At 43.8% G+C, this 20266-nt stretch overlaps 1 protein-coding gene across 1 annotated transcript; it reads left to right on the top strand.

The window, feature by feature from the left end:
- The first annotated feature begins 2539 nt into the window (after positions 1 to 2539).
- Positions 2540 to 17121, top strand: tmc1 (transmembrane channel-like 1). Its single transcript, XM_055886006.1, has 20 exons — positions 2540 to 2549; positions 2903 to 2926; positions 4756 to 5209; positions 5776 to 5958; positions 6783 to 6873; positions 7058 to 7139; positions 7418 to 7524; positions 8038 to 8136; positions 8295 to 8437; positions 8786 to 8930; positions 11153 to 11347; positions 11764 to 11943; positions 12387 to 12539; positions 12729 to 12857; positions 13475 to 13542; positions 14916 to 15155; positions 15446 to 15571; positions 15672 to 15750; positions 16195 to 16330; positions 16455 to 17121. The coding sequence occupies exons 1-20, from the start codon at positions 2540 to 2542 to the stop codon at positions 16631 to 16633; spliced, it is 2823 nt and encodes a 940-aa protein (XP_055741981.1). The 3' UTR covers positions 16634 to 17121.
- The last annotated feature ends 3145 nt before the right edge of the window (positions 17122 to 20266 follow it).

The following is a 20266-nucleotide window of genomic DNA, read 5'->3' as shown; positions in this document are numbered from 1 at the left end:
GTTCATATCTTTCAGACTGCATGTTACCTGGACCCAGGGGACATTTGTAATGATATGTACTGTTTCCGAGCTTACTCAAATGGTAAAATGTTAAGGAGATTTATATGCTTAAAAACTTGGGTCCATTTGCTATTGCGTTTGTGGAATATGTTGTCTATAATGATGCCTATGGCCCTATATTGTTGAATGTCAGTATAATGTTATTGTTTCAATTTTTTTAAACCAGCTCATATTATCAGAGCCCGTTTTATGATCATTTGCGCGATCGCATCGAGTCATGAGCAATGAAAAAACTATGAATTCAGTCCTCAGAATGTGATCACCTTTTGCAGTAAGCTGAAGACTAGAAGAGGATCAGAGGCTTATCCACACACACACACACACACACACACACACACACACACACACACACACACACACACACACACACACACACACACACACACACACACACACACACACACACACACACACACACACACACACACACACACACACACACACACACACACACACAGACAGAGGTGATGAGGCTGAATTTAGGGCAGGTGGCGTAATGCCCCCTGACCCCTAGTTGCTCCCCTTCTCTCCTGGACTGCCTTTGCTGCAGGCCATGCATCATTAGGCTTCATTGGGTCCTTTGTGTGTACGTGCTCTGTATGTCTGTAATGACCCCTGTATCGCTCGCCACTCCGGTTACTCCGCGGACACACATACAAACGAAATAAAGCCTGTCCAGTGACATCTGTTCACCCTGACAGAGGTCCCCCTTTATCTATCTCCCAGAACAATACAGTACAGGACAATGACCACGCAAACAATCCACATTTAATGCTAAAATCCGTAACTGTTTTGGTTAAAAGATGAGGGATGGGCCTGGAGAAATGTAACCACTCTCAAATGAATGTACCGCTATGGATGCAGGGACTGACTATCCATGATATCACAATTATACTTTTAACCATGTTTTGAGGCTATACAGTGTTTGTTTACATTTACTTTGTTTACAAACATTGGAGTAAAACAAGCTTATATTTTGGGTTCTGATGGGTTAAGACAGTTGAACTAAGCTCATGAGACATTTATAAGTTTTATTCTTTAAGAATCAATGGGTAAATCTAATACATTTATGAGTCCAAAAAGAATGTAGCAACTAAGGATTCTAGCTTTGATGCTTGACTATGTTTTATTTTGTATACCTTCGCCCAAAGGAACGTTGAACACTAACAGCTGATATGAATTCAGACACATGATATGAATTTTGAAATCCCAATGTGGCTCTCGAGCCTCGATGTTGCCCACCCCTTCAGTCAATTATTCTAACATTACGTATTGGCTTCCTTAGCTGGGCAGTGCCCTCTCCTCTGGTAAGGTGGGAAGCTATCTTCAGGGGTGGAAGACCATACACCTCTCTGCCCATGATCGACTCAGCGGGCTTTTAAGTCAGATATTTAGCTCCTCTTTTAAGTCAGTCATGAGGATCCTGGAGGGTCTCTCTGCAGGGGGACAGTCACTCTGCAAAAATACACCTCAGCCTGGAGGGTGACAGGCACTCTCTGCAGTAACACATCTCAGCCTGGAGGGTGACAGGCACTCTGCAGTAACAGCCTGGAGGGTGACAGGCACTCTCTGCAGTAACACACCTCAGCCTGGAGGGTGACAGGCACTCTGCAGTAACACACCTCAGCCTGGAGGGTGACAGGCACTCTGCAGTAACACACCTCAGCCTGGAGGGGTACAGGCACTCTCTGCAGTAACACGTCAGCCTGGAGGGTGACAGGCACTCTATGCAGTAACACGTCAGCCTGGTGGGGGACAGGCACTCTCTGCAATAACACACCTCAGCCTGGAGGGTGACAGGCACTCTCTGCAATAACACACCTCAGCCTGGAGGGGGACAGGCACTCTCTGCAATAACACACCTCAGCCTGGAGGGTGACAGGCACTCTCTGCAGTAACACGTCAGCCTGGAGGGTGACAGGCACTCTCTGCAATAACACACCTTAGCCTGGAGGGTGACAGGCACTCTCTGCAGTAACACGTCAGCCTGGAGGGGGACAGGCACTCTCTGCAATAACACACGTCAGCCTGGAGGGGGACAGGCACTCTCTGCAATAACACACCTCAGCCTGGAGGGGAACAAGCACTCTCTGCAATAACACACGTCAGCCTGGAGGGGGACAGGCACTCTCTGCAATAACACACGTCAGCCTGGAGGGGGACAGGCACTCTCTGCAATAACACACCTCAGCCTGGAGGGGGACAGGCACTCTCTGCAATAACACACCTCCGCCTGGAGGGTGACAGGCACTCTCTGCAGTAACACGTCAGCCAGGAGGGTGACAGGCACTCTCTGCAGTAACACGTCAGCCTGGAGGGGGACAGGCACTCTCTGCAATAACACACGTCAGCCTGGAGGGGGACAGGCACTCTCTGCTATAACACACGTCAGCCTGGAGGGGGACAGGCAGCCTGAATCCCGTCGAACGTCAGCAGCTTTCTCGTCTGACCCAGACTCTCCTAGGCCCATATTCACAACATGTTTCAGAGTAAGAGTGCTGATTAAGGATCAGGTCCTCCCTGTTCTTATAATCTTACAACTGATCCTAGATAAGCACTCCTATGCCCCGAGACGCTTTATGAATACAGGCTTGAGCCCTCTCCTCCAGTTGACTGCCTTTGAGGTCCTCATATTATCACCTCCCGCATCACTTTACCCGTCCCTTATTGAGGTCATTAATAAGTGGTAGGTAAAATGATACAGTGGGAGCACTGCACTGCGAATGTTTGCAATGGATTCAGTTGTTTAGATATCCTCGTCTTTGTCATCTCCACCATGTCCATGAATATAACATATGAGATACACAACTGTTTTGAATGACTGTTTCTCTTCAACCCACAGTCAGCATTGGCTTGGAGGATGCAGGTGAGTAGATCCTTGGGCTGGGTGATTGTTGATACCTTCTTTCAACTGTCAGTCACATGCAGCAGCATACCTTTACTCTCTGCTTCAGCAAGTACAGTAAAATTATGTAATAGCTTTCACTTCACCAAGGCTGGAGGAGAATAAACAAATTGCATTTTCAAGCCTACAAAATGTTAACTTGGCATACCTGCCCTGTACAACTGTTGAATTCGAATGACAAATTGAAAACGTTTGGCGAGATGTCACAGACAGGGAGGCAATACGGAGCAGTGTGCACAGAGATTTGTTGGTCTTAATGGAAATGCTTTACGGTTGAATTCCACCCAGTCTCTCCTCTTCTGCCCTAGTGAAGGTCACCTGTTTTGGCAAGACATGTCAATCCCTCTGGTTTACTCAAACTTCTAGTCATTCTATTTCTATGTAAAGTATACCAGCTTTCACAGTATTTTATCAGGGGTTGGGTTGGCTGGGGAATACTAGAGAGGGGCTGGGTTGGCTGGGGAATACTAGAGAGGGGCTGGGTTGGCTGGGGAATACTAGAGAGGGGCTGGGTTGGCTGGGGAATACTAGAGAGGGGCTGGTTTGGCTGGGGAATACTAGAGAGGGGCTGGGTTGGCGGGGGAATACTAGAGAGGGGCTGGGTTGGCGGGGGAATACTAGAGAGGGGCTGGGTTGGCGGGGGAATACTAGAGAGGGGCTGGGTTTGGCTGGGGAATACTAGAGAGGGGCTGGGTTGGCGGGGGAATACTAGAGAGGGGCTGGGTTGGCGGGGGAATACTAGAGAGGGGCTGGGTTGGCTGGGGAATACTAGAGAGGGGCTGCTGGAGGTGTTGACATGTGGCATTGTGTCCAAGTCAGGAAACACTCCTTCTCTGCTTCCCACTCTTACTGCCTAAATCCTCGTCACACGACCCTGTGCACTCCTCAGTCCCCCTCTCACGACCTGTGTCCCCAATTACCACCGGATTAATAGGGCTCTCTGACAACAGCCTGCATCGGAGGGAGGGAGGGAGGGAGGGAGGGCAAAAAGGATGGGAGAGAGCAGAGTGGGTGGTATGTTAAGGAATAGAGTAAATGGACAGGAGTCACAGTTGATAATGTACAGTATCTTGTGTATGAAACGTGGCTGAAATGCTACCTCTGGAAAGCCAGTATGAAGGTCTGTGCTCGAGGTAGGACTGAATGGGGGCCGGTGTGTGAGGGAAGAAATATCTGTGGAGTTCTGTAGGTACTTGCACTCAAACCATAAAAAGGAAGAAAAAAACAAGACGATGCAAAAATATACTTAAATTGAATTCCCTGCCCGAAATAATACAAAAGGTATAATACAAAAAAATGAGCCGGTTTTATGGTTTGATTGAGTGCGAGTACCTACTAAACTGAAATGCTGCCTGTGCCTGTTCCTCAACAAATCACAAAACAATCTTCCATTTCAGAAGTGACTCTTGTGCCCAATCCCCAGTCAAGACCCTACCTCTATGAAATTGTGGAGATCTGAGAGGATTTGACAGGTAAAATGGTGAAAATTACACCTAGCCTATCAGAGGGCAAGGTGGAGCTAATATAAAAGGAACATCTAAATTCCACTCAGATCTCACAGGGCTAGGGGTCCTTTTGGGGTTGGTTATCTGTCACCTACTGGCATGTCTATCTCTTTTCCCTCTCTTTCATCTTATTCTAGCAGTGAATGTGTTTTCAAAGAAACTTTAGGTGGCAGGAGATACCCCTTCATTTGTTTCCTGTTTCTTATTGTTTCATTCTAATATTATTGTTTGGTTAAAATATCAGTATGACGACTGCCATGTCTCTGTTTTGTGTTTTTACTGCAGATGAAGAGGACACAGTTATTGACTCTGATGGGAGGCAGGAGAGGGCAAAAGAGATGGAGAGAAAGAAAGAGAGGCACAGAAAGAGAAGAAGAAATGTAGCAAGAAGAGCTTCCAGTGCAAGAAAAGAAGGAAAGGAATTGGAGGACAGACCAGAAAGAGAGGAGAGGAGAGGACGAAAAAAGAGGGATAAGGAGGGGAAAGGGAAAGGGAAAGGGGGAGAGGATGAGAGGCAGGAAGAAGTAAAGAATGACACGGTTGAAAAAATTCAAAAGAATTTCAGCAATGAAAACACCAGAAATCTGGAGCAAAAAGAGATAGAGGTTGTAGGAGAGGAGGATGGGGATACCGAGGGGAAGAGGAAAAATGGACACTCAAAAAAAGATGAGAAAAAGGAGGACAATGGAAGAGGAGAGAAAGTTGAGAAGAAACAGAAGAAAAGAAGGGTTGAGACAAGGTAAGGTCCTGTGCGTACAATCTGGCATTGCATTTTACATTTCAAAACATTGTGGCTAACATTTTGTATGAGCAAAGGGCAATGAAGTTTTTTTAATTTAACCAGGCAATTCAGTTAAGAACACATTCTTATTTACAATGACGGCCTACCCCGGCCAAACCCTAACCCGGACGATGCTGGGCCAATTGTGCGCCGCCCTATGGGACTCCCAATCACGTCCAGTTGTGATACAGCCTGGAATCGAAACAGGGTCTGTAGTGACGCCTCTAGCACTGAGATGCAGTGCCTTAGACCATTGAGCCACTCTGGAGTTATCCATTGCACGTTTATATACAGCTCACAACCCATCATCACATGTGCATCATGACATTCCTTGTGCAGGGTATTAAACTCTTCATGGTTAAATAATCGGCTCATCATAATGCACGTTGTTTAAAAAGGTTTCACATTAAATTGCGGATTGCAGATAAGAATCTCTATAATTATCTTTTGTGTGACAAAAATGTTGCCCTCTACCTTCACCAACCTTACAAACAAAAACAAAACTACTTTTCTTGCTGTCTCAGTTCAGAACATGAGTCATCAGAGGAAGAGGAGGATGAGGAAGAGAAAGAGGGAGAGGAGAAACCAGAGGTCTTGTCTCCCGAGGAGTTGGAGAAGCTGAAGGAGGAAGTGGATGAGAGGAAGAAACTTATCTCAACCCTAAGAGGAAAGCCTTGGCCCATGAGGAAGAAACTGCTAACTCTACGGTGCTGAGATAACCCCAACTCTAAAGCAAATGCATTTCCCCAGCCCCTAAACTATTACCCCTTTCACACTATTGTGTTGAGTTGACCCATAAAAATGGAAAGAGGGTACACCTATCTTTGCCATTAGACGCCTCAGTGGGCAGTGCCATTGAGTGCTATCGCCTTTTTAATGTTGTCCATTTCTTCTACTTCTGTGGATTAATTGGCGGTTAATAAACAAACTGAAAGGGACATCTGGCTTTCTCATCCAATGGACTTTGAGAAAGAGATGAGGAGAGAGGATGCGAGGAGTATGCAATTGAGAAAAGGCCATAGTCTGAACAGGCATAAAGCCTGGTTTAGTAATTTACTGCCACCTGCAATGCTGGGATGGTTGCCCAGGAGTATGATTCATTGGCTGATCTCTCCCGCTGACCTGGATGGAATTGAGTGATCCTTCCTTAACCCATGGAAAGTCTCACCCAGTTGACTAATGTAGAATGTTGACAGCCTTCCATGGCACTGTCCATGCTAAAACAGGCTTTGTGGCAAGTCCATCCATCTTCTCAGTATGTCTCGATTCCGAAACATATTTTGTGGTCTCAGATATTTCCCTGTCACATTGTCCTTTCCAGCATGGTCCCTGCAATTATAGTCGATGCATAGCCAGGCCAGCACATTACAGCCCGGCTTTGTTTGGCTCTGCTCGGTAGTGTGAAAAGGGTATTAATGTTTAGCACATTGGAGGAGCACAGAGTAGCCAGAGCATGGAGTATGGTGCAATATGATTATATTTATTTTACCAGTACCGGTACCAGTAACTAATCCTGCCTCATATTTCACAGGGAGTCCCATGAGTTTGTGGAGAAATATGAGGGAGCTCTTGGGAAAGGGAAGAGCAGAAAACTGTACGCATATAAAGTCATGATGTTGAAGGTGAGGACAGTCATCTGTTATAGGTGACAAAGGCATTGATTTGTCGATACTTGGACCAATGTTTTTATGTGTTCTTTATTGTGTCATGTTTATGCTACCAGTTATCTATGATCCCTTACAACACAAGTATAGTCAGCAAGCCTATGTGGGATCTATTACATGACACTGCTGGTTTTGCTGTTAGAAATGGATGAAGTTTCAGAGGGACTTTGAAAACTTCAAAACTGCTTGCGTTCCATGGGAGATGAAAATCAAAGAGATTGAGAGTAAGTATGTCTCTTACCTCTTCCTTTTGTATCCCTGCAAGGTTTTGTTGGTGCTTCCTGGTTGTCTTTTCTCTCTCAACTTGGCTGAAAAGGTTAGCACACAGCTAGCTACCTCTGTTCCTTACACCCTGTTTCTCTAATTTGTGTATCACTTTTTTGAGGACCCCTGCCGACCCCCTTGGAGTCCTTGGAAGTCACTCTGTGATCGACTGATTTGTGTAATTCTCCTCAGTGTGATGAAACACAGTACCATGACTGTGTTTTTGTGCCTCCTACAGGCCATTTTGGCTCCTCGGTTGCCTCCTACTTCATATTCCTGAGGTGGATGTATGGCATCAACATGATCCTCTTTGGGCTGACGTTTGGCCTGGTCATGGTGCCAGAGGTAGGGGGCCATTTGATCTTCAAATCAGAATTGGGGCCCGAATTTAATGCCCGAATTTTGTGACTTCGGTGTAGACATGATATAATTCACATTTCCTCATATCCTCAGTAATTTTATATGAAAATTAAGAATTTGTATTTATTTATAAAGGAGGCCCCACCCACTGAGCAAAAACTGGTTGAATCAACGTTGTTTCCACATCGTTTCAATAAAACAATTCAATGAGATGACGTTGAATCAATGTAGAAAACTGATTGGATTTGCAAAAAGTCATCAACGTAAGGGAATTTCGTATTATTTTCTCCCAACTTTTCACCTAAACCCAATGACATGGTGACGTTTTTGTCATTGATTTCAGGTTGTATTCATGTTAGTTGACAACTCAACCAAATGTAAATCAGAACTAAACAAAAATAAAAAAAATTGACGACTAAAATTATGTCTTAGTGGGCAGGCTCTAGTAGCATCTCAAGCACCTACACCACTTGCTTTAAACTTTTTATCTCTGTCTAGGCTCTGATGGGCAGGCCGTATGGTAGCATGCCCAGAAAGACTGTCCCTAGAGCTGACGAAGCCAACGCCATGGACTTTGCTGTCCTATGGGACTTTGGGGTCATTACTAATTGTTTATTTGTGTAATGTGACCACTGTGTAATGTTACCACTAACATGACTCTTTATGTGTGTGTGCCGCACAGCGTGCATGGTGTTGTTAAAGTTGTCAAGAAGTTGTTAATACTGAATGAAATCTGAATCATGTGTTTGTCCCAGGGCTACGCCCAGTATTCTGTCCTCTTTTATGGCTACTACAACAGCCAGCGCGCTATTGGCTGGCTCAAGTTCCGCATGCCCCTCTCCTACTTCCTGGTTGGCGTGGGAACTGTGGCCTATAGCTATATGGTGGTGATAAGGACGTGAGTACCTGTATGTTTACTGGTCTCTCAGTGGTCCTCAAAGCCCCCACCCACCCACCCCCCACACACCAGGGGACTTCGACAAGGTTGTGCAAAAACAAGAAATTAAAATGAGCGTTTCGTATTGGACAAGTCCAGGTCCTTCTCTGTTTCCGTCTGTTGTATTCCATTTGGTGCCTAACGAAAATGACCCTGGTGTGTGCACTTTCTGCCAATTGTGACAACACACATTTTTGAAACATTGATGGCATTTCCAGTGAGAAACAGATAGAGTCTCAGTCAAATCCGATGATTTCTGATGATGTTGTTGTTTGACGCTTCTTCTGTTTATTATGAAACGTGTTAAAGTATGGCCCGGAATGCTAATGAGGACGGGGGCGGAGACAACAACAACTTCAATTTCAGCTGGAAGATGTTCACCAGCTGGGATTACCTCATCGGCAACCCTGAGACAGCCGACAACAAGTTTGCCTCCATCACCACCAGCTTTAAGGTAAACACATGTTAGTGTAACAACCACAGCTACTAGGATAGGGCAGGGTCAATAGAGACCTAGGGGGGTATCATACGAAACAGGGTTGAGGAGTTAGCGAGGTAACTTTGGTCAACTTTTGAGTTCAACTCGGGATAACCGGTCATACAAGAGTGGCTCACCTTGTAGCCAGGTACATTTCTATGGCAACGAATCCTTCAGAACTAACCGCTCCGGGGCAGGCTAACTCACAGCTGACTCCACTTACCCTGAATGAAATGACTGAGCTGCGAGTAGAGGACCAATGAAATCAGATTCCCTCCCTCAGTCCCTCTCGCAAGGATTCTGTCATCATCCCCTTCGTTTGAGGAAGACGACTGATTCAATATTTTATTAAATGTTTTTTTGTGTGTTAAAAATAGTCATGCTAAAATATCACATGACACATTTAGTAATGAAATAATGCACTTTAAACTCCACGCAATGTAACTTTTGTATGACTTAATAAAATATAAATAGTGATAGGCATGGGAAAAGGGTGCTTGTGTATTAATTAACCCCCCCCAAATGTGGTAGTCTGGCCCTTCCCTGAGTAGATCTAGCTTGCTTCATGGGATACCCCTCTGAACTGGCTACCGGTATGGAATTCACACAACACAGGATTATCAAAAATATTGTTTATTACAAACAACTAAGGTTAAAATAGTTTACAAGCTGTACAGGCTGACAGGCTTAAAGTGGCAATCAAAAATCAGATATAATAATTTCAGTGTAACATGCAATATGCAATTCTCAAGTAGTGTAGCTCAAGTACAGCACATATCAGGATAACAAGTCTAAGCACAGCAAACTTCACACAACACATCTAGTAAGAGTACATATCAAAAGGGTCATAAAGACTTAAAGTGCTTATTGCAATTGATAATCAAGCGCCTGTACAATTACACCTTTGCTGGCTGTCTCCAAGTCCCCACATCTACCAAACACAAGTTGTACTCAGGATATGTAAATCACAGTCCACAGATGCTGAGACGAGGAGATAGTCCAGAGTCCCATTGTGAGGTAGGTATGAGTCCCATATCTGCGTCTCCCAGTACTCGTCCTCTATTCATTTGAATGTGTTGACAGAAATGGCTTGAGCTGCGCTGATAATTTGAAAGTAGGAATGCCAACCATCCAATATTCTAGAACACTGCTGCATACGTGTACACGTGTGGTACTCTGATAGACCCTTTACAATGAACACATACACAACACAGAGACTGGACAGAAGATTTGTCAACTGTGAATGAATGTCAGTTTGCAGCTACCATAGGTCTGGTGTGGGACTCGGAGACAACAGCAGTTCTATCCTGTTCAGGGAAGGCAGTACCATTTTGTAGGAACAGGTAGATGTGCATTCTCCAGAGCCACTCCTGCAACAAATCAGAGCACACAAGCAATTAATTCTAACGGACCAATAGGAAAGCATACACATTTCACATGACAACTCTGTATACTTTAATAAAGGCACCTCCACCCTGTTATACATTAGTATGGTAACGTTTGATTGGTTGTCCCTCTGTTAAAGGAATTTTGATTCCTGTTCATCAACCAATTCAATTAAAACACTCTGCCCATATATAAGAATTTGTAAGATAATTATCAGCATTAAATGGACAGAAACCAGTCTTAAAATCAATCAATCAATAGCGTTTATTCTCGAGAGTACTGATCATAATACATTTTACATCAGGTTATATAATAAAGATGATGTCATAGGTTTTAATGTCCAACCTCCTCTCGGATACAATGGCAATACAGTTTGAGTTCTCATTACTGTCTGCCACCTGTTAAACTATCTACAACCAACCCAATGTCTTTCCCCTCCCTGGGTAGAGACATCATTCTAGCCTGTCTGAAGATAAACCCATTCTTTCTAACAAGGAACACATAACATTCAACATTTATGATTATAATAAGGTTCATTAGTAGTATTCGGTTTAGTTATAATTCTAAGTCAAATGTATACATATTTTAGTCATTAAACACAAAAATCCCATAACACCCTCTCTATGCGCGCTCGCGCGTGTGTGCGTGTGTGTGTGTGTGTGTGTGTGTGTGTGTGTGTGTGTGTGTGTGTGTGTGTGTGTGTGTGTGTGTGTGTGTGTGTGTGTGTGTGCGTGTGCGTGTGTGTGTTTGTGCATGTGTGTCTGTGTATGTGTGTGTGTGTGTTCTCTGCCCTTGTGATGCCAACTTCCTAGGAGGCCATTCTGGAGGAACAGGAGAGCAGGAAGGATGACAACATCCACTTGACCCGTTTTCTGCGGGTTCTGGCCAACTTCCTGGTGCTGTGCTGTCTAGCAGGAAGTGGCTATCTCATCTACTTTGTGGTGCGTCGCTCCCAGAAGTTTGCTTTAGAGGGACTGGAGAGCCATAGCTGGTGGGAGAGGAATGAGGTACAAGCGTGTGTGTGTGTGTGTGTGTGTGTGTGTGTGTGTGTATGTGTGTGTGTGTGTGTGTGTGTGTGTGTGTGTGTGTGTGTGTGTGTGTGTGTGTGTGTGTGTGTGTGTGTGTGTGTGTGTGTGTGTGTTTGACTTAGAGGAGGCTGGTGGGAGGGAGTATAGGAGGATGGGCTCATTTTAAAGGCTGCAGTGGTATAAATGGAACAGTTATCATACACATCAAAGATATAGAAACCACCTGTTTTACTCCTTTTCTGATTTACATGTGTTTGCAATCAGTACCTTGATTAATTATGTTTATTTGTGGGATCTGTATGCTCTTGCGTGTCTGTGTGATTGAGTTTATATTCATTTATTCATAGGTGTGAATAACAGTATACTGTATTGTATTGCGTGTTATTGTCTGTCAGGTGAACATGGTGATGTCCCTCCTGGGGATGTTCTGTCCCATGCTGTTTGATGTGATCAGTGCACTAGAGAACTATCACCCCCGCATTGCTCTACAGTGGCAGCTGGGACGCATCTTCGCCCTGTTCCTGGGGAACCTTTACACCTTCATCATCGCACTCATGGATGAGATCAACCTCAAAGTAAATCTGGAAGCCTGTGGCTAGTTACACCACCTACCCCCATGAAGGGTTCTACCTACAATCCTTTTATCTTCTAATGGTTCTACCAACAACCCTCTAGGGTTCCTTGAACACTTTGTAAAGGGTTTTTAACAATAGGAATACGAATGACCCCAAAACGTATTCTATGGTTATTTTCAGATGATTATTTTACACCATTTTATCATCATCTAGTTTTCACTTTTATTAGAACAAGTGTAACCCTCTCATGTTCCTTTGTTTTTTTCCCCACAAAGGAAACAAATGAGTTACTAGTCTTAACCTGCAGCCTGGTTAAACCTCTGGTTTAAACCTGAGGTTTTCATACGCAAGTATCGGCCCACTGTTACTGTAGATAGGAAACAGGCTGATACGACGCCTGTCTTTAAGTTGAGCACTAAATGTTTTGTTTTTGTTGATTTAAGCGGGAGGAGGAGGAGGTGCTGAAGCTTAATATGACTATGTGGGAGGCCAGTCTGTACAATGGGACCTTGGGAGCGAATAGCACAGCTCCTCCCATCACCGTCCACCCTGCCGACATCCCACGAGGACCCTGCTGGGAAACCATGGTGGGACAGGTAATAAATGGTAAAATACTATTTGAATCCAGGTCTGGTAATGATAAATAGCTTTTTGTTTGGGTGAATTGGAAGGGGGGCTTGCGTTCATGATTCTTGTGTGTATGTTTAGTGTCGTTTTTACAGCGTAAATGTACTGTGATGATGTGTGTATTATTTGCCATTTAATATACTTTGGGTAATATGTAGGAGTTTGTCCGACTCATTGTGTCGGATACTATGACAACCTACATCACGCTGCTGATCGGTGACTTCTTGCGTGCTGTGCTTGTGCGTTTCCTCAACTACTGCTGGTGTTGGGACTTGGAGGCTGGATTTGTAAGTCTCTGGATTGAACACTTTGCTCTACTCTGTATTTAGGCTTGCCCTCTGTTTAAGCCACACTTCAAGTCCATGTTGTCATTGCATTGACTTGCATTGATATTGCTTTTGGGGTAACACTTTACTTGAAGTCTGGTCTGTTGAATAATGTTGAATAAATGTGGGATGAAGGTTGTTATGAATGATACTGCAAAACCCATAAAGGTGCCATGACTGGTTTCAGAGATGTGTTATAATTAAGCAATAAGGCCAGAGGGGGTGTGGTATATGGCCGATATACCACGGCTAAGGGATGTTCTTATGCACGACACAACGCAGAGTGCCTGGATACAGCCCTTAGCTGTGGTATATTGGCCATATACCACAAACCCCTGAGGTGCCTTATTGCTATTATAAACTGCTATTATAAACTTAATTAGAACAGTACAAATAAATGTTTTGTCATACTCGTGGTATGCAGTCTGATATACCACGGCTTTCACCCAATCAGCAATCAGGGCTCGAACCACCCAGTTTATAATGCCTTATGTATAGCCCCTTCAAGTGTTACTGATTTGGTCATTGATTTGATGAATTGCACCGACATTGACTATTCTTGTTTTCCTTTGTGTAAGCCCTCCTACTCAGAGTTCGATGTCAGTGGGAATGTCCTGGGCCTGATCTTCAACCAAGGCATGATATGGTAGGCAGTTGCTGCTGTAATCTTATTGTGGCACCTCCACGTATGAGAGGCCTTCTGATAGTAAAGTAAGGCTAGGTGTCCCACTGGTATATAGAATTAAATGAACAGATACAGGGGTTGATGTACAAAAATAGACAGATATTATCCATTTAAAAACAAGGCAGGAGCTTCTCAGCAACAACTTAGGGGCTGCAAATGTGCCTTGCATTTAGGCAACCTGGTCATGCATTTGAAGTCATTGTAGGCCATTTGGCAGCAGTTTTGCCGTGTGACGTTTGTATATTCAAACAAGAGCGCCCGCGGGTGCAATACACACTTGTGCCTTGTAGCTTCTGCGCTCTGCAGTCACATACTCAAAGTCTGCCCCCCGCTGGGGCTGAGAAGCAAGTGTATAGATGATTTGTGAAGCTGCTTATGAAGGTTTAATGTAAGCTATACATTTTGTGTTTGTTTAAAGTGGGACTGTCCATTCTATTAATTATAATGTGTGTGCTCTAACTTGTCACAGTAGCCCATGATAGACTAGATATTTCGGGGGGAATACACTTTTTGGCCGGTGCTGGTCAGAGCAGTGGTCCAAAATGTTGGCATTTTAAATAAATAAATTGAACTTGCAAGTAAGCAGTGTGGATATCCCATTCCAACACACCTGCTCTACGTGACATTCCATCCCCTATCATATGCAGTTCTTGTTTAAACCCCCCAGAGTCGATGTGCGCGCCCCGCATATATCTAATAAGCATAATACAAAAATCCCCATAAAAATCTGTCTGTTTAAACTAGAGATATCTAGCTTTGCCCGTATCTCAATCTACCGCATCCGCCAATAACGACCTTCCGCATCTGCGGTGGAAGGTGGCCGAGCTACAGCGATGTTTGTCAGACCATGAGACATCCCGATAATCGGTCTTCTCACAGAAAAGTCTGCAGCGTCCGAACGGTTTGGCCTAAAAACGAAAAACTCGTCTGAAGTTAGTCCGGTACCAGTTGAACAAATTAATGGAAGTATGGAAGTGGTTTAGAGACAATTTATATATATTTTTATATGGTTAAAAATGAATAATTTGGATCATGATCTTAATAATGATAATAATACATTTCTTGTATCTGTAAAACAAACTTCCTTTTGATAAAAATGTTATTATCTGTTTTTCCATTTCTGAATCTGTAATAAAATGTGTTTCTATGGGCTAATAGCAGTAAGGCCAAATTCAGTGTTTCATCAAACATTTTGTATATCTTTTTTGGTGGATACTTAAAGGATCCTAAAACTCACAATCAAATAGCTAAAATGATCCTTGGTTACAACTCCATATGTTTAGTAGAACCCCCAACCCCTTAAGGGTTAACTCCCTCCTTTCTCTCTCTGCTAGGATGGGTGCGTTCTATGCCCCCTGCCTGCCTGCTTTGAACGTGCTGAGACTGCATGTGTCAATGTACCTGCAGTGCTGGGCCGTCATGTGCTGTAATGTTCCTCAGGAGAGGGTGTTCAAGGCCTCAGGCTCCAACAACTTCTACATGGCCATGCTACTGGTCATCCTCTTCCTCTCAACGCTGCCCGCCATCTACACCATAGTCACTATCCCCCCCTCCTTCGACTGTGGCCCCTTCAGGTAACAGAAAAACACCTGCATTCTGTATATGACAAGACATGCATGTAAACACACACGCACACACACACACACACACACACACACACACACACACACACACACACACACACACACACACACACACACACACACACACACACACACACACACACACACACACACACACACACACACACACACACACACACACACACACACACACACACACACACACACACACACACACACACACACACTCCAGTTGTTTGTTGTGTGATGACAGTTTCTCATCTCTGATTGCTCCACTGCAGTGGGAAAAGCCGCATGTTTGATGTGATCCAGGAGACGCTGGAATCTGATTTCCCTGCCTGGTTTGGGAAGGTGTTCAGCTACGCCTCCAACCCTGGCCTGGTGCTGCCTTTCCTACTGCTGATGGTGTGAGTAGTCAGGGCTAATCATCCACAGGGCAGTCCCCAGGCTATATACAAGATAACAATGCAAAATAAAACATTTGGTATTTGTTCCCCTCCTACACAGTTTGGCCATTTATTACTTGCAGTCTACATCCAAAAGCTACAAGCAAGCCAACCTGGAGTTAAAGAAGAAACTTCAAACCGTAAGTCAATAAGGTTCTGACGCTGATACAGTATCTATTATATTCCGTGTTTTACTTGCACTGACATAGTCTGTCCACCAGAGAGCAGCAATTGTCAGAGTATATAATTTCTCTAAACTGATCAAATCTACACACCTGCATGCAGCTGAGGTTACATCATCTGATGGACAGCCCATTTTGCTCCGATTTCAATAAACATTTCAAAATGTTATAGGGTAGTGTCAGTTATTTAGGATATGAGAGTATATTTAAGCTACAATATTACAAATATCACAAACATAAGCAGGAGGCAGAGAGGCCAGTCCTATATTTTTTCAGGTGGGGAATTAGAGGCAGTTATGGATCCACATCCACACTGCTTAAACTAAACATTCCCTGATCCCTGTAATCTCGATCAGAAAGTTTGGGGCCATTCCTGTATAGTAGCTGCTTCTTTATTTCCAGCAAAATGAAGAGAACAAGAAGAAGACTAAAATTGCAGCACTGAAAGCTGCTATGGATTTAGAGGAGGCTCAAAACGCTCGGTCAGAAGCACCGCGGCAACAGAGAAACAACAACGCCTCTCAGCAATCTTATAGGGGTGAGAAGAATACTGTGACCGGACATTTAGTTAGCAGTTTTGTTTTTGTTTAGTATCTGAAAATGTGATTCACACCAAGTTATGTCATCATACCTCTCGTCTCATCTTGTCCCTTTCTAAGAAGACAGAGAAAGGAAGGGTGAGGAACACAGAACACATCAAGGAAAAAGCGACCATCAAATTCCCCCTTCTGCCACCAGCCCCCCGGCCCCGAGGGGCCACAGAATCCCTGGGCCCCTACCAGGTAACCAGCGGCAACCAGCACCCAGTGTTCAGAGGGTCCCAAACTCCCAGAGACACTGAGTATGACTACTGTCACAGATGTGGAAATGACAAGCACTTTATAGACAGACGCAGACCTCCCTGAATATACAAACGTTACTCTGATTTCAGAGGCAGACAAAGTAAAAGACTGCTGAAGTGACTTTAACACCAGAGGTATCATGACTGGTAATAGTTGATTCCTTATTACCAGGTTGTACATTACAGTTCTAATGGACCTTTATTCAAACAGTGTTATGTGAATTGTGACTGTAAAAATGTAACTTTTTGAACTGGTGATAGATTAATTTCTACTTTCTAATTTCTTATTAATTTGTACTACATATTCTGCACACCAAGCAACATAAAATGTATTTGGCATTGACAGGACCTGATGAGTTCATATATAATATCCTGTGTTATTACATTATCCGGTTTTACAAGGACCTTACATTGTGGAGAGTTATTAAAGCACTGAACCAGGGTTTCTCTGTCCTCAGAACCCCAAGGGTGCACATCTTGGTTTTTGCCTTAGCACTACACAGCTGATCCAAATGATCAATTAATCAAGCTTTGATCATTTGAATCAGCTGTGAGGTGTTAGGGCAATAAACTAAACGTGCACTCCTTGGGGTCCCCAGGACTGAGTTTGGGAAAAACCTGTATTAAACACTGAAAGACCATCAATTCAGGGAATGTTCTTGGTTGGCCAGCAGTTTAGAAGTTGTCTGTGAGCAGATTATAGGAATAATTCCCCCTCTGCCAATTCTAATTTTAACTGCAGGGTTACATCATAGGGGGAATATCATTCAATGTATATCATTTTGTACATTTATATTCAAAACAGGATACAATGATCAACTTGAAATGCTGACTGTTTTCAGTGACTTGGTAATGAGAGACAGCTCACATCAACCAAACCTATTAAGGAAACAAGGACACAATTCCCACAAATTGAAGCGTTGGACATGCACCGCAGTTACCTTTACCAAAGGTCCTTGGCCTGAACAAGTATCTCTGTAGTAATCCAAGCTTCACATACTCATTGAGTGTCCCTGTCCTCAGATCCACATACTGAGTGTCCCAATATCGTAACTCTGGTGCACTGATTGGACACTGGTTTTTATCTGTTAATCATCCTGTCATTCCTCCTCTGTGAGATCGGGGGTAATATAGCTACCAGCATCTAATTACTGTAGCTTGCATGGCTTTATAAACCTTCATTTGGAGATGTTGATCTTCATCCCAAACAGTCAAACACAAACTTATTGTGCATTGCTTCTCTGACTTATTGTAGTGTAACCCAACTCAACCAATTCAAAGGAACCATGAGAAATCAATCCTATAATGTCATTAACATGTATTCATTCCAGAACTGGCGCATAGTACAATCCATTAACATTGCAAATGCTCATGTTCAATTCATAGACAGTTATCATTAAGTATTAATTTGAGTTATTTGAGATCTTAAGAAACTGCAGGCCCTTATGCTCCATTTTATCCACACAAACGTTTAAATGATTGGTGGTCCGGTTGGTTTCTTTGGTGAAGAAACATTTGTCTTTAGTCACAACAGAAGACACGAGCGTGGTTCATGCATTTCTTGAGCTCATTCGCAAGGTTAGTATAGTATAAACTGGATCATCCAAAGGCACAGTTACCTTACCCCCAATATGGGTAATCAGCTACCATTGTGCCCGCTGTCTCAACCCAACCTTGCTCTGTTTGGCTACCTCCCAGTCTCCCGCCATGTTTGTACAATGGGCAGGATATCTGAACCGTGACCGCATGGTTCTCGATTACCGGATATCTCAATGTTATAGTACAACCACCGGTAATGAAGAGCAGAGCTAAACGTCAGAGCATCACAGGCACTGATTTCTCTCTCCCACCTGGCCTCCTGTCTACTTTATTTTCTTGTCCAATTAAATATCAGAGGTTGTGTGCTGAATTTCATACGTTCTCAAAAGGTCCATGACTCAACAGGTCTATAAACAGTAGTTAAGAACTTTTAGTAAATGGAACCATGATCCCCAGATCAACTGGTCCAGGAAAACGTGCTGAACAGAAATCACCCTGCATCCAATTGCTGGCTTGCTTTTGAAGTTAGCCGGATCGGTCCTGGTCGGTCCCTGGATGGGAGACCAGATGTTACTGGAAGGGGTGTTGGAGGTCCCGTAGGGGGAACTCGTCCCTCTGGTCTAAGGAGATCCCAATGCCCCAGGGTAGTGAAGGGGACATTGCCCTTCGAAGGGTTCCGTCTTTCGGATGGGACGTTAAAATGGGTGTCCTGACTCTCTGTGGTCAATAAAGATCCCATGGCACTTATCGTAATAGTAGGGGTGTTAACCCCGTGGACCTGGCTAAATTCCCAATCTGCTGCTCATACCATCATGGCCACCTAATCATCCCCAGACCTGCTAACTACTGCTCCAATAAGGGTTAAGGGGGTAATTGTAACAAGCCTACCTATGCAAGGTTTTTTACACCACTTATAGAGACCACTTAATCCTCAGATTTCGATAAACACTGGCAAACACCTTACTTAGTTTCGCGCTCATCATCATTATCCTCCTCCTCCTTATTTGATAGATACTGTCCTTACAGGGCCGTAACCGGGATTTGCGTTTTAGTGAGGTCCGGAAGTGTCCCCAGCCATTATCACCTTGGCTGCTGTAGTTTCATTCCCCTCAGTCCACCTATAAACACTTAGCCTATTAGCTATACAATTGTGATGTTATACTCCTGAAAAGCGGGGAATATGAGAAATTATTCACTGACACGTACAGTAGCATCAGCGGCTAAACAAAAACCTAGGACATTTTTACAACTGTATTGTTTGCGTGTTGATTGCGTTTTGATGTCGGCCTACAGGGAAGATAGGCCACATGGAGATGTTCATATTGAAACGTCGTTTTTTTCCCTCACTTTTTTCATAAGATAAGATTTTCTCAGGGGTTGCTACATGGGCCCCAAGTTTGGGAACCACTGTACTATCGTCTTTCTCGCTCTCTGTCTCCTCTGCTTCCTCCTGCATGCATTGCAGCCTGCCTCAGCCTCATCAACACTGAGAGCTACATCGCTGTCTGTCTCAGTAACCTACTCTCTGTAGAGCAAAGTTATTATACTGAACAAAAATATCGATGCAACATGCAACAATTTCAAAGATTTTACGGAGTTACAGTTCGTATAAGGAAATCAGTCAATTGAAATAAATTCATTAGACCCTAATCTATGGATTTCACATGACTGGGCAGGGGTGTAGTCATGGGTGGGCCATGGAGGGCATGGAGGGCATAGACCCACCCACTGGGGAGCCAGGCCCAGCCAATCAGAATTAGTTTTTGTGCACAACATGGAAAATGTCTGGGATTTTTTATTTCAGCTCATGAAACATGGGACCAACACTTTACATGTTGCATTTATATTTTTTGTTCAATGTATGAGAACTTAGTAGTGTATTTTTTTCTCCTGCTCCATTTAAAGTTGGCTTCATGCTTCATCCTTCTAGACAGAGCCCTTGAACTTTACTGCAATAGAAGTCTCTGCAGGCAGCTAGCAACCTGACTGGCTGACATATTATCTATGAGTGACTATTTACCAGTTGTGCATTCATTCTCCGAGACAGTTTTTGTTTGTTTTGGTAATGTAATGTCTGTAGACACACTGTCAGCA

The sequence above is a fragment of the Salvelinus fontinalis genome, chromosome 28 (genome assembly GCF_029448725.1).
Source record: "Salvelinus fontinalis isolate EN_2023a chromosome 28, ASM2944872v1, whole genome shotgun sequence".
NCBI classification, from domain to species: Eukaryota; Metazoa; Chordata; class Actinopteri; order Salmoniformes; family Salmonidae; genus Salvelinus; species Salvelinus fontinalis.
Note: the sequence above shows the minus strand (reverse complement) of the source record. Positions and strands in the feature narration are given on the sequence as shown.